Source organism: Coenobita brevimanus, chromosome 97, assembly GCF_032717465.1.
Source record: "Coenobita brevimanus isolate Jiangsu-jjx chromosome 97, ASM3271746v2, whole genome shotgun sequence".
Taxonomy (NCBI): domain Eukaryota; kingdom Metazoa; phylum Arthropoda; class Malacostraca; order Decapoda; family Coenobitidae; genus Coenobita; species Coenobita brevimanus.
Window position 1 is genome coordinate 41,040,118 of NC_137050.1, and position 24,757 is coordinate 41,064,874.

The 24,757-nt window shown below is 42.3% G+C and overlaps 1 protein-coding gene across 1 annotated transcript in view; it reads left to right on the forward strand.

The window, feature by feature from the left end:
• LOC145413669 (chymotrypsin-like elastase family member 1) overlaps positions 1 to 23,853 on the forward strand; it is a 136,531-nt gene extending 112,678 nt beyond the window's left edge. The window contains exons 4-12 of the mRNA XM_080283325.1: positions 1,015 to 1,069; positions 2,145 to 2,199; positions 11,376 to 11,589; positions 12,614 to 12,719; positions 13,822 to 13,918; positions 16,869 to 16,968; positions 18,022 to 18,129; positions 18,862 to 18,965; positions 23,644 to 23,853. Coding sequence (XP_080139451.1) covers positions 1,015 to 1,069; positions 2,145 to 2,199; positions 11,376 to 11,589; positions 12,614 to 12,719; positions 13,822 to 13,918; positions 16,869 to 16,968; positions 18,022 to 18,129; positions 18,862 to 18,965; positions 23,644 to 23,853 — 1,049 coding nt within the window. The remainder of the gene's footprint in view (positions 1 to 1,014; positions 1,070 to 2,144; positions 2,200 to 11,375; positions 11,590 to 12,613; positions 12,720 to 13,821; positions 13,919 to 16,868; positions 16,969 to 18,021; positions 18,130 to 18,861; positions 18,966 to 23,643) is intronic.
• Positions 23,854 to 24,757: the final 904 nt, after the last annotated feature.

Here is a 24,757-nt window from a genome sequence, read left to right on the forward strand (position 1 = left end):
AGGTAAAAACAATACTGAAAGCAGCTCAGTTAATGATGCTTTTGAAATATTGCTTGTCATTTGTTTGTCCAGGCAAGCATTAATTTATATATGAGATTATGTCAACTAGCTTTTAACATACAGTATTACTGATGTACTGTAATATACAGTTTTAGTTTCGGAGAGGGGCGCCTTCATGCGGTGGCACCGATATAACTGGGTGGCGTCATTACCAGGTTATTGAAACTTCCCTCAGTTCCCTTCCTATCCCCCCAGAGGAGGATGGGTTGGATTGCAGGAGGGCAGCTTCAGTCTGCAGTCCACTAGGTTCACATTTCAGATGAACCTGGAGCTACTACTACTACTATAATCACCTCCATCCATTGGGAAATTATATTGTGAAGATCAAAACCAACTTTCCTAATACAGTTCACCATTTGGAGTTGTAATGTGAAGGTTAACACTAACCCTCATATTACAATCCATTGGTCCCAAGCACGCCAACGGCTGTGGTTACCAACCATCTACTATTACTTTTATTACTTCATTTTATATTCATTAACATTACATTGTTAATAAAGACATTAATCTATTGGAGTCGCTGGTGTATGCGAATCTCGACCACAGCAGTTTCGTAATCCATACCCTCCAGAGAGACAGGCCTGAGAGCTGATGATCTTGTGCCCCTGAGGCATAAGAGTCCAGACCTCACGAGGGAGAATGACAGTCGACATCTCATCCAGGCCATAACAGAACTCGGGTTGACGCTTCTTCTCAGAAAAAACCTTTGCCAGTCTCGAGTAGAATTTGGCTGCTGCTGCTGTTGCACAATCATTTGCACATTTTCATGGATTACTTTAATAGATGCCTCTCAAAATTTAGAGCTAATATTTACTATTCTTACAGTGGATGTGATCTTTGCCTAAATCAGGCAACACGTAGTCACTTTGCACACCAGTATACTGTACAGCATTTTATGAATCAATACACACGATGCTCCAAGTTCTCTTTAAGTGGCTATTTTTTTCTCAATAGGTCCATATGCCGTCTCAGCAACAGAATGTCATTCATCTGCCGCGTCCAAGCTAAGGTAGGACCATGCCAAATACCACTGTATACCGCACCATAAACAGTACACCATATCATTCCACTACACCACCTACATCTCACCACACACCACACAATCTACATCTCAAAGCAGCAGCAGCGGCAGCGGCAGGAGTACCAGTAGTAGCAGCCAAATTCCGCTCGAGACTGGCAGAGGTTTTTTCTGAGAAGAAGCGTCAACCCGAGTTCTGTTATGGCCTGGATGAGATGTCGACTGTCATTCTCCCTCGTGAGGTCTGCACTCTTAAGCCTCAGGGGCACAAGATCATCAGCCCTCAGGCCTGTCTCTCTGGCGGGTATGGATTACGAAACTGCTGTGGTCGAGATTCGCATACACCAGCGACTCCAATAGATTAATGTCTTTATTAACAATGTAATGTCAATGAATATAAAATGAAGTAATAAAAGTAATAGTAGATGGTTGGTAACCACAGCCGTTGGCGTGCTTGGGACCAATGGATTGTGATATGAGGGTTAGTGTTAACCTTCACATTACAACTCCAAATGGTGAACTGTATTAGGAAAGTTGGTTTTGATCTTCACAATATAATTTCCCAATGGATGGAGGTGATTATAGTAGTAGTAGTAGCTCCAGGTTCATCTGAAATGTGAACCTAGTGGACTGCAGACTGAAGCTGCTCTCCTGCAATCCAACCCATCCTCCTCTGGGCGTGGTCCTTGGGAAGGTAACTGAGGGATGTTTCAACAACCTGGTAATGGATCCACCCAGTTATATCGGTGCCACCGCATGAAGGCGTCCTTCTCCAATACAAAAACTGTATAGCACTTCAGTATTATAGTACGTTCAGATCTGATTGACATTACTAGGACTTTGTTATTTTGATACTGCACAATCATTTGCACATTTCCTTGGATTACATTAATGGATTCCTCTCAAGGTTTACAGCTAAGATTTACTACTCTACAGTGGATGTGATTTTTGCATAAATGAGGCAACACGTAGTCACTGTGCACACCAGTATACTGTACAGCACTTTATGAATCAATACACACAATGTCCCAAGTTCTCTTTAAGTGGCTATTTTTTTTCTCAACAGGTCCATATGTCGTCTCAGCAACAGGATCCCATTCGTCTGCTGCGTCGAAGATAAGGTAGGATCACGCCACACACCACTGTAAACCACACCATGAACAGCATACCATACCACACCACAACACTACCTACATCTCACCACACACCACACCACCTACATCTCACAACACACCACACCATCGACATCTCAATACACACCACACCATCTACATCTCACAACACAGCACACCATCTACATCTCACCACACACCACACCATCTACACCTCACCACACACCACACCATCTGCATCTCACCACACACCACACCATCTACTTCTCACCACACACCACACCATCTACATCTCATCACACACCACACCATCTACATCTCACAACACACCACACCATCTACATCTCATCACACACCACACTATCTACATCTCACCACACATCACACTATCTACATCTCGCAACACACCACACCATCTGCATCACACCACACAGCACATTACCGTACCATCTACCCCACACAACACTATACCATCCACCCCACACCACACCAGCAAACTATCCACTCCACACCACACTACCATACCGTCCATACCAACCACTCTACAGCACACCAAGAGCACCACACTATACTTCACCACGGCTCACAGCAGCACACTATATCATGTCATACATCGTACCACACACCAATCCATTCCATACCACACCACACACCTAAGCAAATCATCCACATCACATCGAATCACACCAAAACAAAAAGCGGTGCCAAGGCACAGCAAACCCGTCCCCTGCAGTCATTTTAGTGCTGACGTATAAACACAAAAGGATATCTAGTTAAAGATGTCACATATCAAATTTGGAGTAAATCGGGTGAAAATTGACGATTTTATGCCCATTTGAAATTTTAGGCCCGACCCACCTGACATTGACCCTCCTACCGCTAACTCTGATGCAATGAGGCATGTTATAGAATGTAGATTTGAAAAATGCACCTTTAGGTTTTTGGTTTCATGTCGATGTGACGAATTTGAAAGGAGTTATGGTAAAAAAAAAAAAAAAAATTACCCCAACCCCCTTTTATTTACATTTTCTGGGCCTACAGCCTGGGCCTTGTCCCAGTTCGACCCAAAATTTAATCAGGCGATCAGTAGGTCATAGCCCATCATCCCTGCAATTTTAGTAGTTTTCGCATAAATTTGTTAACAGAGAGACAGACAGACCGAAGACTAACAAGAAGACAAACTGAGTGAGAACACTAACCATCCACGAGCCCCTCCGGTGCGGGGGGACGGGTAGTGTTTTCACTCAGTTTCAGAAGTAATATTTACCGCCCCTCCGGGATGGTAAATAGTACATCGAAGCCTAAGAAGCGATTACCTTTTTGACGAAAAACCCGCCAACAGCGCATGGCTTTCTGTTTCATGGTTATAAAATTGTTTGCGTGAGTTACTGCAGTGGCTACGTATAAAGACAGAATATAGTAACAAGAATAAAAAAAGATTAAACAGAAAGATAGGCAGGCAAATGCAGGAAGGAAGCCCTGACTGGAGACTAGATAGATAAATATGTAACTGGACAAATTTATGTACCGTACCTTTAAGTGTGGAGACCAATATTTAATGAAATAGGAGCATCGTGACTTATTCCATTTGTTGTATTGTTTCTGATGATGCGGCATAATTAATAATTCAGGGTGACGCTGAGCTATCTTGCTTTACATATCCATTATTACTGTACTTTATTAAACCTAAATGAGTTGAAGAACAGATTACACGGTTAATGATGAAGGACTTGCAATACAGAATTCCAAGGCTAAGCCTCCTGTATTTCGCAATGTTAAGCACAGTAGGAGCGTCGATAGCTTTGTTTAGTAACTGTACAGAACACAAAATTTTGCAAACAGTACCCTATCCGCATTGTCTCCTGATCTTCAGTAGTTCTCATCACTGCTCAAACGTCACTAACTATCTTTCTTTCTCTATACTCTTTTGCAGTTTGAGTCATACTGCAGTTGCACAGAAACAGCAGGGAAGCATCTATCTGTCCATCTCTCTATCGTTCTATAGTTACAGGCATTCATCCAGAGGGAGTGGCCAGGAACAAATATCTTCCACGTAGCCCTGTCATCCGCCATCATTCGTCCGTCCCTCCCTTTCACACCTCTTTCGTTCGTATTTCCCTCCATCCCATCTCTCCACCTCATCGTCGGTTCCCTCTCTCCCTTTTCTACCTCCTTTTTACTCACATTCTCTCTCCTAGTTAGTCTCTCACTCTCCATTCACTCTACATGGCTCAGTCATTTCAGGGTATTCCTAACGGTTCCAACACCAGAATACTCACAAACTTTTTTCATCAGTGTGTCCATCTCTCCACGTACCGCCAAATGTTGCTCTCACATTAACTCACTTCCACCCATCTCACTCTTGATTTTTGTGATAGTAGAGATAGACAATGAGTGCACATCAACTCTTGACTTAAAGGCTTCCCGCTGAGTGACACAGGAGGTTTCGTAGCACTTCTCCCTCTGGGATTCATTATCTCCCTTCTTTTAGCAAAGCGGAGCGATGATGTTTTTGTCTGCCTCTCTTTCTGTGTGTGTGTGTGTGTGTGTGTGTGTGTGTGTGTGTGTGTGTGTGTGTGTGTGTGTGTGTGTGTGTGTGTGTGTGTGTGTGTGTGTGTGTGTGTGTTCCCATTTTATCTCGTGAACGGCTTGAGCAATCAACATGAAACCTTCAGGGTATCAAGATATGGCCAAAATCTTGCTCGAGTTCAAAAATGGGCACTCGAAGTCAAGGAAAAGGTCATCAAAATGGCTGCCAAAGGTCAACTAGTTTTTAACGGCATGAGCTATCAGTATGAAACCTTCAGGGTATCAAGATATTGCCAAAATTTTGGACTTGGCCAGCAGCATATTTTGGCGGGCGATTAAAATTCGGCTCGCAAATGCTTTTCTTTCATTTTACTTATCAGATCTTAGCACTGTCCTATATGGTACTTATGTCTCTTAACATCTATTCAGTATTAATCAGTAACATAAAAATATTAAAGATACATACAGTTCAATGTGCAGAATGAATCACTAAAGAAGATATCTTACGAAAACTACAAAGCCACGTCGACTAAGACTCTGAATCCCAGCTCAGACACAGTGAAGGGCAGCCAACACTCTCCCCTTATCACACTGCGCCGGGGAAAGTCATGGGTGGGATAGGAGATGGGTATGACAGTCACGAAGCACTGATGGTTAAACAGAAAGTAACTGAAGTTGACAGTGGTATGGTGCAAGTTTGATTACTTGTACAAAAACAGGACACAGACGGTGAAAGAGAAAATAACTGAAGTAGACAATGGTATGGAATCGATTTGGTTAGGTGATTACTACGGACTGGCGTTGCCCTGTGCGCGGCAACCTCACAATTCAGTGTCAGTCGCTGCGGCTCGAACTACCATTCCAAAGCATCCTCCGAGTGTGAGGCCAGTGCCAGACCGACCGAGCCGCCAAGCTGCTCTGGTCCTACTGTTCTCTCTCTCTTTCTCCTACTTCCTCATTTCCCCGTCAACTCCATTATTTTCTCCAAGTCCTCACCCTTGATTCATCTCGTCCCTCCTGCTTAACCCCCTCTTTATCCCTCTTCCTCTACTTTCACCCTCTCTTCCTCTCTACCCCCATGCCTCCTCCTTCTTCCACCTCCCTTCCTCTCTATCCTACGACCTGCCACAATCCCCATGTCTGTTCTCCACTTCCCCCTTCCCCCCGAACCTCTGACTTCTCTCGCACTTCCTTATCTCTCTTTCTCTTTCCAGCCTCCTCCTCCTCCCCTTCACCTAATCCTTCTTATCCATTTCTCCATTCTCTGAAGTTTCCATTCTAGGAGATTTCATTGTTCACCACCATCTTTGGCTCTCTTCTCCTTTCACTGATCCACCTGGTGAACAAGCCTACATCTTTTCTATTCTTAATGACCTAGAGCAGCTTGTACAGCACCCTACCCGTTTTCCCTGACAGCCTTGGAGAGAGAGTTCCAACATACTTGGCCTCTTCCTTACAACTAATCCTTCTGCTTACGCAGTAAATCTTTCCTCTCCGTTGGACTCCTCCAGTCACAGCCTTATCACCTCAACCTGTCCTATTGTTCCATTACAGCCTGTGGACCCTCCTAAGAAACGTCGGTTTGGCACTTTGGAGCTGCTTATTGGGAGGCTCTCAGGTGGTACTTTTTTTATTTTCTTTGGAATGATTACTGTTTCCATGGCCGACAGCCATCTGAGTGTGCCATGCGCATTACAGAGGTTATTCTCTCGGGCATGGAAGCATACATTCCCTTCTCATATCCTTTGACTAATGCAAAAAAAAAAAAAAAAAAAAAAGAAGCTTGGTTTAATCACGCTTATTATAATACTGTCCGCAACTAAAGGCCTACTAAAGGTGCAGGAACCAACCCACCCCTGAATCTCATCTTTTTGTGTTTCTGCCTGGAATCGTGTTAAGTCTGTTCTATGCTCTGCTAAAAATAATTTCACCCGGAATAAATGCTCTCAACTCTCCAGCTAGAATTCTTCTCTCTTCTCCTGGCACCTCACCAAAGGCCTTTCTGACAATTTTACCTCATCATCCTTCCCTCCTCATTTCCACTTTGATGGTTCTGTAGCTATTTTTTCTTCTGATAAAGCAGAACTCTTTGCTCAGACTTTCTCCTCCAGTTCCACCTTAGACCATTGCAGTGCTGTCCCTCCATCTCATCCCCTCTTCCCCTGACTTCTTCATGGCTGATATTAAATTTCTTCAATTGATGTATTTTCTGCCATCACTGACCTCAAAACTAACAAGGCATATGGACCTGACGGGGTCCCTCCTGTTGTCCTCAAGAACTGTGCTTCTGTGGCAGATGGCCACAATGTACAAAAGTCATGTGCGTTCTCAGATCGAATACTGTTCACCACTGTGGAGTGGATGTGGAGCGGTTGCAATGAGGCTGTTGGACAAAATTCAAAATAAAGCTATTAGATTAATCAATAATCCTGCCATTACGCAGGACCTTCCTCCATTATCAGTACATAGAGATGTTGCTTCTTTAGCATTATTTTATCGATGTTTTTACCGTAAGTGCTCTAACGAACTGGCTTCAATTGTGCCTCCCTTTCATATTTTCTCACGAAATACTCGGGCAGCTGGGAGCGCCCATGAACTCACACTCTCTCCCCCGCAATGCAGAACCTCTGCTTAGCAAAATTCATTTATCCCCAGAACTACTACTCTCTAGAATTCACTTCTTGGGAGTTGCTTCCCACAAACATTTAATCCACTTCAATTTAAATCTAGTTGTTATAAATATTTTATGAATGGAAGATGCCTTTAGGCACATGGACTTACTTTTTTTCCTTTGTTTTTCCTTCCTCCATTCATTATCTAAAAAAAAAAAAAAACTTTCCTTCTTGCTGAAAGTTTGCTTTCATTCAGTCTGTCCCAAAGAAAGATGACCATTCCAACCCTTTAACTATCGTCCAATTGCTTTAACGTCCTGTATTTCAAAAGTTTTCGAGTCTATACTTTAAAAAAATTTAAAGCATTTTTCCATCATTCCTATCACAACCTTTTTTCTGATCGTCAGTATGGGTTCCGTCAGGGACGCTCCACTGGTGATCTTCTCACCTACCTTTCAGACTCCTGGTCATCCTTCATTCGGAACTTTGGCGAAAGCTTTGCCATTGCACTTGACATCTCAAAGGCTTTCGATCGAGTCTGGCATAAATCTTTAAATCCCAAACTACCCTCTTACGGTTTCTATCCTTCTATCTGTGCCTTCATCTCTAGCTTCCTTTCTGGTCGTTCTCTAACTGCTGTTGTAGACGGCCACTGTTCTTCTCCTAGAGCTATCAGTAGTGGTGTTCCTCAGGGCTCTGTCCTATCACCAACTCTCTTCCTTTTATTCATCAATGACCTGAGCTGTACATCTAATCCTATCCACTCATACGCTGATGACTCCATCCTTCACCTCTCCATTCACTTCCTGCAGTGTCCATCTCAGCAGTTGCTTCAACAAACAAGGGATGAGGCTATGGCACACCTAATGTCTTACTTGGCTCATACCTCTGATTGGGGTAAAAATAACCTTGTTGTTTTGAATGCACCAAAAACTCAGTTCTTTCATCAATCAACACGTCAGAATTTTCCACAGAGGCACCCTCTAATTTTTAACAATATCCAGCATAATCCTGCATCATCTTTAAGCATACTTTGGGTTTCATTCTCTCGGGATTTATCTTGGAAAGAACATATTACCTCCTTCTTAAATCTGCTTCCAAGAGATTGGGTATAAGCCGACTGCATACCTTCTTTCCCTCTGCATAGTTGTTGACATTATACATGGATTTTATTTGCCCCTGTTTAGAGTACATTCCTTATGCGTGGGGTGGCTCCCCACACACAGCTCTTCTCAATAGGGTGGAGTCAAAAGCTCTTCGTCTCATTAACTCTCCTCCTCTTACTAGCTCCCTTCATCCTCTGTCTCTTCGCCGCACTGTTGCATCTTTATATCCTGTCTATCGCTACATCAGTGGTCACTGCTCCTCTGAACTGCCTGCTTGCATCCCTCCACCATTGCGGTGGGCACGTAGCACCCGTCTAGCAACGAACTTTCATCCCTTTTCTGTCCAACTCTCTAATGCAAGAGTTAACCGTTACTCCCACTTCTTCATGTATGCAACAGGTCAGCTCTGGAACTGTCACTCTCTGTTTGTTTTTCTTACTGCCTATGATTCCCAGTATTTCAAACGCAATGTGTCCAGGCATCTCGAAATGAGTGGATCTTGAATTTGGCTTTCTTTATCTTGTTTTCGTTTTTTCTTGGAGGAAGCAGTTTGCGGGCCCCTGGCCTTTGGTCCCTTCATCCATGCATTAAAGAAAAAAAAAAAAAAACTCTGACCTACCTCACTCCCTCATACCACCCCTCCTTCTTAAACCACTCTTTCTTCCACATCCTGCGACCTACCTGACTCCAAAGCACCCCCCTCCTCACCCCAACTCTCCTCCTCACCCTTCAGTTATCTCTCCCTCTCCTCCCCCCTCAAGCTCTCCCTCCTCCTCCCTTGTCTCTTCAGCTCTCACTTTTTCCCCTTCTCCATCTAGCTCTCCCTTCCTCCCATCCTTCCAACTCCCCAGGCCTCCCCTCATCCACTGAGCTCCCCATTCTTCCTCTCCTTCCTCCAGTCCCCCTTCCTCACCAACCTCATATCAACCTTTCTAACTCCCCCCCCCTCTCTCTCTCTCTCTCTCAGTGAAATATAATATATGTTATGATGCGTGATGTCTGTCCGCGATCCAGTCATGTGACGTGTGGCTGCTGATGCACCTCGATAAAATAAATATAGGCGTCTTTATGTGTATCTGTCTGTCTGTCTATGTATTTATCTATCTATCTGCCTTCTGTCTATCTATCTATGTACCTATCTGCCTACTGTGTCTGTGTCTTGCTATCCATCTATTTATCTCTTGTCTCACTCCTCGATAAAAGATAAAGCTGTCTGTCTATGTGTCTTTTTATCTGTGTCAGTCTGTGTATCTGTCGCTCAGTCTTTTCATTCACCTGACTCATTCTGTCAGTTTGTCTCTGTCTTTGTCCATCTATCTGTCTGACTATCTACCTGCCTATCTACCTATATATCTATCTATCTGCCTATCGATCTACAATAACTTTATATAGTTATCCCTCTGTATGTCTTTAGTTTTTTTCTCGGTAATATTTAGGGTAGATAAATAGGAGTAGATTGATAAAAGCAAATAAGAACGAAATACAACACTGGGGAGCACTTGACATTTTTTATTAAGCCCCTTCCACACAGTGATATATTTCCTTCCTTCCCCCTATACCCAGAAGATATTTTTAACCTGCTCAGTCTCCAGACAATTTGATTTTTACTTTCATATATTAACTTATTTAACTGAAGAAACTTTTGGAAATATAAGGATCAGATAAAACCTTCATTAATCATTTTTCACTGAAGGATATGGACGCCTTCAAGCGGTGGCACTGATATAACCGGCTGGCTCCCCTGCTTGGCTATATAAACATCACACTCACCCTGAAGGGGGATAGTGGACATGTAAGACGAGGTCACCTTCATCCTGCAGTCCACCTGGTTCACGTTGAGATGATCCTTGGATGGCAACTACTACTACTACTCCTACTACCACTACTGCTACTACTACTACTACTACTACTGCTACTACTATTACTACTACTTCTACTACAACTACTACTACTACTACTACTACTACTACTACTACCGCTACTACTACTACTACTACTACTACTACTACTACTACCGCTACTACTACTATTATTGACGGGATTAGGTACAGTCCTCACTAATCCCCTCAGTACAAGAAATCTGTTCAAAGTTAAATATAATCGTCTGGAAATAACAAGAAATGAGATCGATATGGAGAGATTAATGGTCAAAACACTATTCATTCTTACTCTAACGTGGCCTAAACTTGCCATCTCTCCACCACGAATACAGCGCTATAACAAGAGATGAACGCTTGACTATGATGCCAGTCAAGAAGACGTGCGATGGAAAGGATGTAAATTCATAGTATCCTCTTATTCTACCACTGAGCTACGGGAAATTAAGCTCCAAAAGGACAAAATATCTGGCTATGTTAAGGTGAAGCGACTGTGGCGTCACTCGAACGATCCCGTATTCCAGGGGAAGAAAAGGTCCATGAAAAAATGAATTGTCTGCCCTAAACTTCTCGGGATCGCATGACAAGTGACACAGGAGGCATCGAAGCACCAATTTTTGCCGAGTTATTCTGAATATTCCAGGTTAATATTCTCTCCTGTTACTTCGTTTCAATATCGACAGAGTTTGCGTCACGAGCGTACAAGGGGAAAATGAAGTGCAATATGCTGAATAAATCGCACAGAATATGGTGTCACGAAATCTTCAAAGCCATTTATAACACGGGGCTCATTTCGGTGACGTATCTGACTGCTTAGTTCTTGCTACTTTTAGGAGATTTTGTTTAGCTTTTATGAGACCTGTTGTACTAAAAAGGCAATTGGAAACTACACGTAACAGCTCCAGTTCTAAAAGTCTCTCCAGGGCTGAATAAAACAGAAGATAGCAAGGAAGAAAATACGTCACAGGAAAGAAGGGGTCGATTATCTCTTTTCCGTTGATAGCACTAAAATCTAAGGCTTCTTCATCGCATAATGAATAATGATGGTCAAAACTCTGCAGCCAGTGGAGAGCCCCGGCACTACACCTATCCCGCTTCCCAACCCTCGACCTGGCACAGCATCTAACCCCACCCCTCGACCTAACCCCGGCAACGGTGCCTCGCTGCTGCCCAAGGACTGTGGAGTGACGCCCCTCAGAGACCGCTTCATCGCCGGCGTGGAGGATGCACCCCTGACGGCCTGGCCTTGGCTGGTGGTGCTCAGGATCCTACTAGGTTGGGTTGGATAGGGTTGAGCTGGGTTGGATAGGGTTGAGCTGGGTTGGGTAGGGTTGGGTTGGGTTGGGTTAGGTTAAATTGGGTTGGGTTGGGTTGGGTTAAGTACGATTGGGTTGGATTGGGTTGGGTTGAGTTGGGTTGGGTTAGGTTGGGCTGGGCTGAGTTAAGTTGGGTTGGGATGGGTTAAGTAGGGCTGGGTTGGGAGGGGTTGGATTAAGTTAGATTGGGTTAGATAGGATTGGGTTGGGTTTAGTTGGGTGGGGTTGGATTGGGCTGGGCTGGGCAGGGTTATGTTATGTTATGTTAGACTGGGTTGGGTTATGTTAGATTAGATTAGGCTGGGTCAGGTTGGATTAAATTAAGTTAGGATGGATTAGGTTAGGTTAGATTGAATTAGATTTGGCTGGGTTATGTTACAGTATATTAGGTTGCGTTGGGTTAGGTTGGCTTGGCTAGAGCTGGGTTGGGCTGCGTTAAGTTAGGCTGGATAGGGTTGGGCTATGTAGAGTTGGATTGGTTGTGTTGTGTTAGGCTGGGCTAAGCCAGGCAGAATTTGGTTGAGTTAGGTTACGTTCTCTTAGATTAGGCTTGGTTTGGTTTGGTTAAGTTAGATTAGATTAGGTTTGGTTTGGTAAGGTTTGGTTAGGTTAGGTTAGGTTGGGTCAGGAAAGGCTAGGTTAGATTATACTAGATTTGGTTGGGTTGGGTTAGATTAGGTTGGGTTGGGGAGGTTGTTAGGTTGGTTTGGCTAGAGTTGGGTTTAATGTTTACCTTGATGGCACTGCTAGGTTACCTTAGATTGGGAGTGGTTTCTTCAGGGCAAATAGGAATTACAGGGAACAGGGGGCCTGTTGCCAGTAACGGTGCAAACTATGACGATATTAAAACTATGGATAACATACAAGTCAGTGTTAAATGCCTTAAGCGAAAAATACAGCAAAGGAAGAGGAGCTACTGAACCTCCTATGTCGCTTACTGTACATTATGGCACCTAGACAACGGTTCCTCCTTCCCCACACAGATCCGAGCGTTGGAAGCCTCTTCGCTTGCGGCGGGACCCTCATTTCAGACCGATATATTCTGACAGCCGCCCACTGCATTCGTTACACCACTGGAGACGCTGTGATGTAAGTACTTCGTTGCTTTGTTCTTGGTACTCTCTCATAACCCCATCCATTTATAAATTGAACAACCGTGGCGACATCGCACAGCCGTGTCCAACGCCAATACTGATCTTGAACTAGTCACTTGGATCCCTACCTACGCGCACGCATGCTTCACTACCATCGTTAAACCGCTTGACGACACTCAACAGCTCAACATCTACACCATACATACGAAACGGCATCCATAATCCTTTTCTATTTACCTGATCAAGAGCTTTTTACAAACTGATAGCTGACCCGTTCTACTTAAGTTCAACGTGCTTCTTATCTCACATTGCCCAGCTTCTGTTTTAGCGGCCGCTCACTGCATCACTTCTCCAATACACAGCTTTAGATGGAAGTGCTCAGTTGCTATGTTTTTGATACCCATTCTGTTTAGCTTAAAACATCTTGCCTCTCGCCACTCACCGCTCACTGGATTCGCCTCTCCAATAAAGACCTTGAGATGTAAGAGCCTAGTTGCTTTTTTTTCCTGGCACTCGGGAAGGTATTCTCGTGCAGTTTAGAAGCTTACAGACACCTTTTCCTTAGCAATTTATTTTTGGATAGGGCTAGTTAATATAATTCCGTACGTTATTTAAAATGAGAATGGTGATATTAGAATGATTTAAAGAACACAATAGAGGATAGTATGGAGTAATATGCAAAATAAATCGCTTAGGATTAAGTGTTATGAAGTTTCGTTACCCGTCGACAATACGGGCCTCTGTCGTTCTGTGTAACTAGTTTCACTATTTCTTATCGCTTAATCACGTTGCACAGCTTTTGTTTTGACGGCCGCACACTGCATCCGCATCACCAATACACAGGTTGAGATGTAAGTGTTGAGTTACCATCCTACTGTCAATATCTCACTTTCTGTAGAAAAACTTTCCAGAATTTCTTACTGCCAACATACACAGATTTTAATATATATATGTATTATTTATTATAGTTGCTATTTGTTCCCTTTCCCTCCTACCCACTGGGGTGTGCGGCAGGATCATGTGTCCGGATCAGGGAGGATTATGAGACATTCCATTACAATGAAAGTAATTTAACATTTTTCATTTCTTTCTTACAGCGAATTCGTGAGGATTGGAGAACATACACTGAGCACAAACCCTGATTGCAGACACAACGTCTGTGCCCCCACCCCGCAGGACATAACAGTGGAGGAGGTGAATGAGCAGTGGTGATGGGGGAGGGAAAAATTTATGCTTCTTTCACCTTCGTTTTCCATAAACTTTCGTTCTTTTTGTAGGGTGTTTCATCCAGCTCAGTGGCACAAAAAGGCAAGGCTATGCTCCTCCATCCTTTCCATAGCACACCTTCGTGACTGGCATCTTATTCAGGTATTAATCTAATATTACAACTCATTCAAGATGGCCAAGATAATATTGTGCAGTTTTCATGAAGATAAGAGTTAACAATAAGAGGTTTTCGTGGAAGAATTATAAGGAAACAGTAACAACCATTCTCGATTTACTTTCCTCCATGCGTAGGTACCCGAGGTTAGGCTATCGTCGTCCAAAACAGTTGAGAATACATAATTTTAATTCCACTGGTTGAATAACATTATAGAAACTCTCTAACTAGGGATCAAACCTATGGAAGACCGAAACGCTGACTGGGGCGTCCTAACCACTGAACTACCAGCCACCCATTACAATAGGTCACTTTTTACCTGTCCTCGCCCCGGAAGGGCTCGGGGACAGGTATTGTTGTCACTCGGTTTGTCTGTTTGTTTGTCTGCCTGTCGGTCTCTCTATTAACAACTTTACGCGAAAACTACTGGTGCGATTATGACTAAAATTACAGGGTTGATGGACTATGACAATCTGATCACCTGCTTAAATATTGGGCCAAATTGGGCCAAGGCCTCGGCTGTAAGCCCCTAAAATGTAAACAACGGGGAAGGGTAAAAATCGTTTATTTTTTTTTTCCATAACTCCTTTCAAATTCGTCACATCGACATGAAACCAAAACCTAAAGATGCATCTTCAAATCTGCATTCTATAACATGCCTCATTACATCAAAGGGGTCACCCCCCAGTTAGCTGTAGGGGCGTCAATGTCAGGTGGGTCGGGCCTAAAATTTCAAATGGACATAAAATCGTCAAATTTCGCCCGATTTACTCCAAATTTGATATGTGACATCTTTGACTAGATATCCTGTTGTGTTTATACTTCAGCACTAAAATGCCTGCCGGGGACGGGTTTGCTGTGCCTTGGCACCTCTTCTAGTTATACTTTAACTTGGCCTAAAATTGACATCGCTCATTCTTGAATGGTGAGTTGTAACAATAGGTTAAGACTAGAATACGGTGCTAGTCAAGACGAAATGCTGTGAAAAGAATGTAGAGTCGTAGTCTTGTATTTTGTCATGAGTTACGCGAAATAAGCTTCAAAAGAACGAGAATCAGTGCCAAGTTAAGGTGAAAATAGTTTGGGCACCCTGTGATCAATACCCACATAACGAAATTCTGTTTACTGCAAATCGAGACACAGAGGACATCGTGTGTGTGTGTGTGTGTGTGTGTGTGTGTGTGTGTGTGTGTGTGTGTGTGTGTGTGTGTGTGTGGTGGGGCTCGAGCGTTAATGTGAAGCTGGGGGAAGGAGCTGGAGAGGTCAGAGAGAGGCTGTATGCAGAGGCAAGTCAGATTGAGAGTGTAGTGGACACATTTTGAAAGGAAATAAGACTTACAGGTGTTTGGAAAGGCGACGATGTTGAGAGACTGGAGTTTTGGTAGGAATGCTGTGGATATTAGCCAGTGAAGAGTTAGGAAAAGCTATATGTTGAGAGACTTGAGTTTTGGTATAAATACGAAGAAAACCGGTCAGTGAGGAGTTTGGGAAGGCCATGATATTGAGAGATAGGGGTTTTGGTTGGAATAAGATGGAAATTAGACTTGGAGGAGTTTCGGAAAGCTATGATGTTGTTTTGGAATTTGGGTAGGAAGAAGATAAAAATTATATATGAAGGAATTTGGGTCGGTGATGATTTTGAGAGGCTATAGTTTGGTAGGAATAAGAAGGAAATTAGACTTGGAGGGTTTTGAAAAGGCGATTATGTTAAGAGACTGGAGTTTTGGCAGGAATGGAGTGAAAGTAGCCAATGAGGTGGGGAAGGCCAAGATGTTGCGAGATTTGAGTTTTGGTAAGAAAAAATTGGAAATAAGACTTAGAGAAGCTTGGGAAAACGATGATCATGAGAGAAAGGAAAGAATGAAAGTGTGAGGTGCTGGGGTTAGACAGGGGTATATGAAATCTGTAGTTAAATGTGCGAATTCTAACAGGGTGGAGCTTTAAAAGGAGTGAATAAAGATTGTTGTTTCGGATAAGGTTTTAAAAAGATGGAGTTAGGGTGAGCGTATGGGAAGGATGTTGTAAGGGTAATAATGTAGCTCTGGAGGAAGTGGGGTTGAAGCACAAATTATTTAGGTCAAGTACACACGATCAAAAAATATACACTTTTTTGCTTTTACGTTTTGAAACCGTGGACGTGAATTTTGAAAATGTTCTTCAGTCACATTTCATTTATGTATATGCCTGCTATTACTAACACCTCGGAAAGCATGAAGTTTATTACAACATGGGAAATAAACTCATTCAGAACCTTTTCTCTTAGGAAGAAAATGGTAATAACAGCAATGGTCGCCGTGACTCTGTCGATCACATGAGATACTTTCTTTTGATTGAGTTTTGGTACTTTGTAGGATGATTCTTTCCCCAACATTTTTCAGTTTCATAAGTACACACGCAGGAAAGGCGAAAGGTAAGAAGAGGAGGCGTATGGTTCAGGGCAGAAAGTAAATGTGACTCATATAAATTCCTTGAACTACTGACAGTTGGAGAAGAATGGGAAATAATTATAGTTTTAGGCACAGCATACCAGTCTAACAACAACCTAAATATAAAATTATTTCGTGGAAAACTTGATTCCTTGAAAATATAATTATCGATATTTATCTGCACAGGAGAGGGTGGCAGGGAGGCGACTTGTTTGTAGCCACCCCTCCAAGATTGCAGACGCTGGCTGTAGACAGATGAAAGGATAGGCTAATAAATACTCTTTATAAAGGAACAGAGATTTTTACATCATTACTTTTTGTTTCACCTTTGCTGCAGGTAATACTGCACGAAGGGTTTAACCCCAGGTCGAGCGAATGCCGCTTCTGCAACGACATAGCACTCCTGAGACTCTCCCAGCCAGCCACACTTCATCCCTGTAAGTACAGATTTGGGGGTACAGCTAACCGTGTCCATTGTGCACTCATCGTATTGCACTGTTCAGTAAAGCTTCTCATTAGCACAGTTATTCAATATGTCTCCTGATTATGACTATTGCAAGTGTCATTCTCAAGTTTGCCCTACTAATCCACTATACTCCTCACCTTAACTTGGCCCAGATTATCGTCCTTTTGCAGCTTATTTCACGTAGTCTAATAGCACAAAAAGGCAATGCTGTGGCTCTGCATCCTTGCCACAACACTTTTTCGTGACTAGCATCATAGTCTAGTATTCATCAGTTGTCACCACTCAGCATTCCATATGGAGATATGACAATTTTAGGCCACGTTAGAGTAAAATGATATAAATTTACATTTTCCTCCCATAATATTATTTCTTAATCCAGTGTGTTGTACTTCGAGGTTCTGACCACTGCACTGATCTCCACTGTCATTCATTCATTTCAGTATCACATTTGCATAAAGAAAACTTGCATGTTGTATCTTCTCCAACCTCAAAGCTTTCTATTTACTCAAAGTTTTTCTACACTATGTCACTCTTTTCTTATCAGTTTTTATATCAAACGATGGAATAACATATTTAAGTGGGAAAAAGATTAGGATGACGATAACGATGATACGGATGATAATGACGATGACGATGATGGCGATTGCGAGGAGGAGGAGGAGGAGGAGGAAGGATGATGATAAGGATTACAATGATTGACGATAATGACAGAGACAATGATGGTGACTGTGATAGGGATGACGATGATAAGGAGAAGGAGGAGGAAGATGAAGATGACCATGACGAAGATAGTTGTAATGATGGTGATAATGACGGTGACGATGATAGTAATGATGATGAAGATGACTTGGACGGTGATAATGACAACGAGGACGAGGACGAAGATAGTTGTTATGACGATGACGGGGACGATGATAGTAACGATGATGAAGATGACTTGGACAGTGATAATGATGACGAGGACGAGGATGACGAGGATCATACGAGTAATATCTAACCCAATTCCTTTCTCCCTCTCTCGCAGTCCACGTGAGGCCTCTTTGCCTGCCCATGGACCTGTGTCGGGACCTAGGCATTGTAAACCGCAACTACACCAGCAGGATCGGATGGGTGGCTGGCTGGGGAATCACCAGTAAGACAGCTGTGACATCTATCTATCAATCCATCTATCTGTCATCTATCTATCTATCCATCCGTCTATCTATCTGTCTCTCCACCTACCTATCTGTCTATCTACAATGGCAGAATGGTTAGCGTGCCTGACTGTGAAACTCCCAGTCCTTTAACGCCGGGGTTGGGATCCTGGTGCGGGCAGCTGGTTTCGCCCGACTTGGGAAATTATCAACGCTGTGTGGGATGGTAGATGGAAATGGTAACCAGGGAGACTTACCTAGTTACCTACTTGCCTGCCTACATCTCTCTCTCTCTCTCTCTCTCTCTCTCTCTTCTGATATCTGCCTGTCTTACTATCTGTCTACCAGTATCTGTTAATCTCTTTTGAAACGCCTTTATGAGTATAATGTGGAATATGGTACTATTGGGTATAGACGTCTGAATCTCCTCCCATCCCAAATTATCTTTTATTTCTTTGTTTTTTCATCTCTTGCCTCTGCACTTATTCAATCCTCACATCTTAACACTCATTCTATGTCTACAAAGCCTCGCATAAATCATATACTCTCACATCTTCAGTATTAGGACCTTCTACACTGATGAAACTTTAAATACCTAGTTCCCCTACTCTCAAAGCTCCAGAATTCATTTTTCAGCACTTTGAGTTAAAACAAAGCCTACTGATCTATTGTATCTTCAAATGCCATGTACTTTTTCACATCTTAAGCTTTCACTTCTTGATTTTTGCCAGAGTCTTCGCCAGATTCAAACAAGACAGCGGATGTCCTACAAGAAGCAGATCTCCCCATCAGCTATCAGTACTGTGACATTTCCCAATACCCAGATCCTAATATGGTAAGAGTCTACAGTGGGACTTGTTTTCACACACCCAGCAGTACAGTGATGTGTCGTTTCCCCGTGGTCGTGTTTATATATATATATATATATATATATATAGATAGATAGATAGATAGATAGATAGATATATAGATATAGATATATAGATAGATATATAGATAGATAGATAGATAGATAGATATAGATATAGATATATATGAATGGCGTTATAAAAGACGTACTAGGTGGGGCAGTGGATGTTGGAGTGTCCTTAGAAAGGGCAGGGTTTGGAAGCTACCTGTACTGTTGCTTGCTGATGATAATGTATTGTTCAGCGAAGATAAATGGGAATTACAAGGTTTAACTGATAAAGGATTTGTGGAGATTATGTTAGAAAAGAAATCCAGAAGTGAATGCAGCAAACAGTAAAGTCATGGTCTTTTAGCGAAGGGGAGGTACAGAATGCATAGTGAGGTTGGATGTCCAGAAAGTGGAGAATGTGGGTACATTCAAGCATTTAGGTAGTATGGTGAGTAAGGATGGAAGTCTAGAGGATGAACTACAGGAAAGGATACAATAGGGAAGAAAAGTTGCTGGTTCACTGAAGGAGTGACAAGGAATAGGGAACTGAGTGTGGAAAAAAAAAAAAAGTAGCTGCATTACAGCACAAATCCCCACTCAGAAGTATGGAAACGAAGCTTGGATCCTGTCAGCAGGACGCAAGTCAAGAGCGAGAACATTAGAAATAAGTCGCAGTAGAATGCGGAGCTACGAGGAGAGACAGACAGACAAATGAGGGAGGAGAGTTGTGGTGCTGATGTAAATGTGATTGAAAGCGTCAGAAGAAATATTCAAAGTTGGTTTAGTCATGCGGAGAGGATGGAGAATGAGAAACTGACTAGAAGAGTGCTACTGAGGTGGCGGGGTAGGGGAAGGGGGAGACCAAGGATGAAATGGATGGATGGGGTGGAGAGATACTTGAGCGAGAGGGGTGTTAGTGTGAGGCAGGGCAGCCGCATGGCAGAGGACAGGATGACATGGAGGTGATTTGTTTATGACCATTCCATAAGGGATTGAGGCGTTTGATTATAGATAGATAGACAGATAGACAGACAGACAGACAGACATTAGATAGGCATACAAGTAGTTGGGACCTGGATGTTAATTCAATTGTTGTGTTTTGTGTTATTGAGGAAAACTGTAAGGCAGTAGAATCTGACTGACTCCCATAATGGTCCTCGTGCTGTCGATAGGCTTTGCGCCATATTATAAGTGGCACAGGAGGTCTCGTTGCACCTTCCTTAAGCAATTTATTTTGCAGCTTGAGGCTTTGCCTTTCCATGCATGTTATTTTATAAAGTTTTAATATCAACATGGTTTGCAACAGTAAAATACAAGACGATATTGAAGTGCAAAGTGCAGAATAAGCCGCTAAGAAAAATGTGTTAGGAAATCTTTAAAGCCACTTAGAATACGAGGGTTAATTCGAAGCTTTCTTCTTTTATTTTCAATCTGCCATGAGCTGTTCAAATAGAAGACGATATACCACCGTACGGTACCGAACTTGTGGCTGTCGTGAAGATTTCAAATTTGTCAAAATTGAACCCTTCCAGTTAGGGCGAAACTGAAGTATCTTCACTATAACAAAATGGATACTTTGGGAAATAAATCGTTAAGTAAGAGGTGTCAGGGAGCTTCCTCCGACGATAATACAAACCTAGAGTCCTATTTAGCTGACCCGCTGCTCACCCGAACCAACCCCTTCCCTGCTGGAAATTCCCTAAATTACTTCACTAGATAATGTCTCATATTTTGTCGTAATTTCCTTTCGACGGCTTTAATCACCTTAGCGGTATTTCTTTTTTCGAACTAAAGGAGTTATAGAGACTTCATTAACCTCATCAGTACAGCAGATCTTTCTCAAGCTGAATTTTAATAGTCTAGAGCAGTGATTCTTGACCTGGGTTCGTATTCCCAACGGTTAAGGACACTCCCTAGTACCATTTCCCAAGCAACTTATTTTGTCTATTACATCTCACTGCCCATCTCAGTATTGCATAAGTCATTGTAATATCGCCAGACTCTGCATGGATAACGTACAAAAGGATATTAACTAGCCATATCCAGAAATACATAGCTAAGGAAGAGGTGTTAGAGAGACTCCTGAACACTGGAGTATCAAAGCAGGGGATCCAAAACATGCTTACGTTTTAATGATATATTTACAAAGTTATGCAAATTACATAACATTACCTGACTGGTGTCTTCTGCTATCTATTCTCCATGCGTATGTGGTCACCCACCTGTGCTAGGCAGGTGCTTCGGTGTTTCTACATAACAACACAGAAACAGTTTGGAGGTAACTGATGATGTGTATGGGGTCATGTCAAAGGACCTCATTTAATGATAATTGCTGATGGAAGCAAAGAAGAGAAGAGCAACTAAAAAGGGGGTCACGCATTACTAATGAAGTCATCTCTGGACTCACCTTCAACAAACGGTTCATGATCGACCATCTCTAAAAAGTCAGTTTTAGTTCAGTGTCGTTGCTGTTCGTTTCATGAAGTCTTACCTTCGACAAACGGTTCATGATCGACGATCTCTGAAAATCTGCATTAGTTCAGAGTCGTTACTATTTGTTTCATGAAATCATTTCATCTCTGTCTGTATGTCTTTATTTCGTTATATATTTATCTTTTTATTTATTGTGAAAGCTAAAACTTAATATTTACAATCTTATAGACGCTTCTGATACGGGGTGTGAGAAAATGATTTATGACCTCAAGGTGTTCGAGCATTATAAGAAGTTAAGAACCATCACTGATTTGCAGACAGCAAAATTATTAACATGGAAGTTACAAAGTCGCTGCTTGACAGTATAGTGATATCAACTCTAACGTATGGAAGAGAATCTTGGGCATTGTTGCAAAGACACAAGAGTGACAACAGTGGAAATGAGGTATCTGAGAGGAGCATACGGAGTTTCATGGAGAGACAGACTGACAAACTAGGAAATGGAGGAGCGTTGTGTGTGAATGTGGATGTAATAGAAAGCGTTAGCAGAAATACACTGAGGTGGTTTGGCCATGAGAAGAGGAAGGAGAGTGACAGGCTAACGAGGATAGCGTATGTGAATGAGGTGGGGGGGGGAGAGGGAGGGGGAGACTGAAGACGAGGTGGAGGGATGGAGTGGAGAGAGGGGAGTTGAGTTGTGGGAGGAGTAATGGCAAGGGACAAGGAGGTGATTTGTTTGTGGCCGCCCCTTACGGGATTTAGGCGTCTGGCTATAGATAGATAGATAGAACAATATGCTTTAAAAAGACTGCATGGCAGTGTAGAGGTTAAGGTGTATAAAATCGCTGGGGATCTGTTACAGTAAAATACGCATTATCGAACTGAGGGAGTTAAGGGAGATGGATACCAGACACTTTCCTGCTGGAGATCTTTCCACTGTAGTGACCTCTTCCTTTAGTAAGGTTCATAACGAGGACTTCTCTGTGGTGAATAAAAGCTTGTGGTGTGGCAAAAATTATATAAACGACATGTCACTCTTCTCAACTAGTTAGTCAGTAAATATCCTACATTCTCAGTCAAAATTCTGGTGTAAATGAAGTGTGGGGTATCTTTATCATATTTGTACTTTTACGAAGATTAAATTCACAACGCCTTACATGTGCTGTTCCTTACTCTTTTGATTGTGTTATTAGTATTTATTTTAAAAATCACATACAGGTACCTCAAAATATGTGACTGGATATTCGCTTTATTTTAATTGTTAGAAATAAGGAATAGGCATATACTCCATGATGACTTTATCAAAAGGAAAAAAAAATCAGCAGTGACTTATAAACTACTCCGTCAAATATACATCATTCCAGTGCACGGTTATCCTCAACAGTCACTTCATATCACTTACAATAGGATATATCTGACGTGAAGTGTTCAGTTCCTTCAGTTTTCATATACATATTAATCTTGTTTTGTTCTTGAAGCATAGAATTACTATCGACAGTAAACTACTGAAACGAGGATTCTTTGAAAGGGATCTCTTCATGTAGTGGCACCGTTATAACTGAACGGTTTCACTGGCCAGTTATACAAACATCCCTCAGTTCCCTCGCTGTCCCCCAAATTGAAGGACTCAAGAGACAGCCCACTTCAGCCTGCAGTCAACTGGGTTCTCGTCCCGAGGAGCGTGGGGTTGTAGCTGTTACTATTATTACTGTTATCCTTGAAATATATTCCTGTTAATGTAGTTTTTCATGCTTGCAATTTGAACACGCGGGGTATCGGTCATTAATACGTAGTGTTTGATCATTGATAGTAGAGTTTTATTTTGCAAGCCTTAAATTCCAAGCATGAATACTGGTGTTTGATTATGTAAACCTTGAAGTCCGAACAATAATGTTTGATTATTTAAGCCTTAAAACTCGAGCATTAATACGTGGTGCCTGATTATATAACCCTTATAAATGTGTTTGATTATTTAAGCCTGCAGTCCGACCATAAATACGTGGTGTTTGATTATGTATGGTTCTAAATCCAAGCATTATTACTTGGTTTGATTATGTAAGTCTTAAAATCCGATCTTCCATGGTGTTTGATAATGTAAACCCGCAATCCGAGCATTAGTACATGATGTTTGCTTGTGTAAGCCTTAAATTCCGAGCATTAAGACATGGTGTTTTGGGTACAGGTGGTGTGTGCTGGTGGCGACAGGAGAAAGTTCGCCTGCCGCGGTGACTCTGGCGGCCCCCTGGTGGTCAGCAACCTGGAAAACACGCGCAGCTACGTCCTCGGCATCGTCAGTTCCGGGACCATTGTCTGTGGAGCGGCGAGGAGCCAAGGAATCTATACCAATGTCAGTTTCTACATTGACTGGATTCTCAGCAAGTTGCGTCCGTAAAATAACTGACTGTACTGATGACAATTCTACATGCATGAAGTTTCCATCTTGCATGGATGCTCAACAACCTGCAGCAATAAACTGACTCTCTTCCGTATTAATATTATTACCACTGACACTTTTATTTGAAAAGAATTTTAGTACTGCAACTTGTGGCTATAAGCTGAGTGAATGCATTCATAACGATCTTCCACAAATCTCCGTTGCTGTCTGAACTGGAATATTAGTAATTTGTGGTCATTTGACAAGCACAGATGACCCTGATGTATCAAAATGAATTTTTCATGGATTTGGCTTCATTTTCCTCACCTTTCTTCGTAACATATAACAGTGCTTGTTTAAGACTTGAATTAGCATTCTCTCAACAGATCTTGGGTAGGTTGTGTGAGAGAGAGGATAAGCAATGCATTACAAATGAAGGGCATTAGTCCAGGAATAGACTGCCCTAAACACAATCAAGCTAAACCACAAATTTCAGTTAGTATACTGTACTGTTTAGCAAGAGTTCTACACCTGAGTACGAAATATTAAAGTCTGGTGTACACTCTCGGTTCTTCTCCATCAAGCTATAAGAATCGACGCTCGCTTCCCAGAAACGAAAATTTAATCAAAATATCATTTAGGATTTTCTCTCCTGATCTCCGGCCTTTAACTGGGTACGAAAGAGAATGAACTGGCCGTGAGTGTAGTGTAGTGTAGATCATATGTGAATGTTCCTTACAAACTCTCTTGTACGAGGAATGTCTCACCATACATAGAAAGCTAAAAGACGCTCACCGCTGCAATAATGAAGGGAGACTTCAGGCAACAGCCTCAATGTCAAGTAGTAGTTTCTTAGAGTTTATGGCGCTTGGAGCTGTCTGTTGAACATTTTAGTAAAAGATGTGTTATAATTTCACTGATC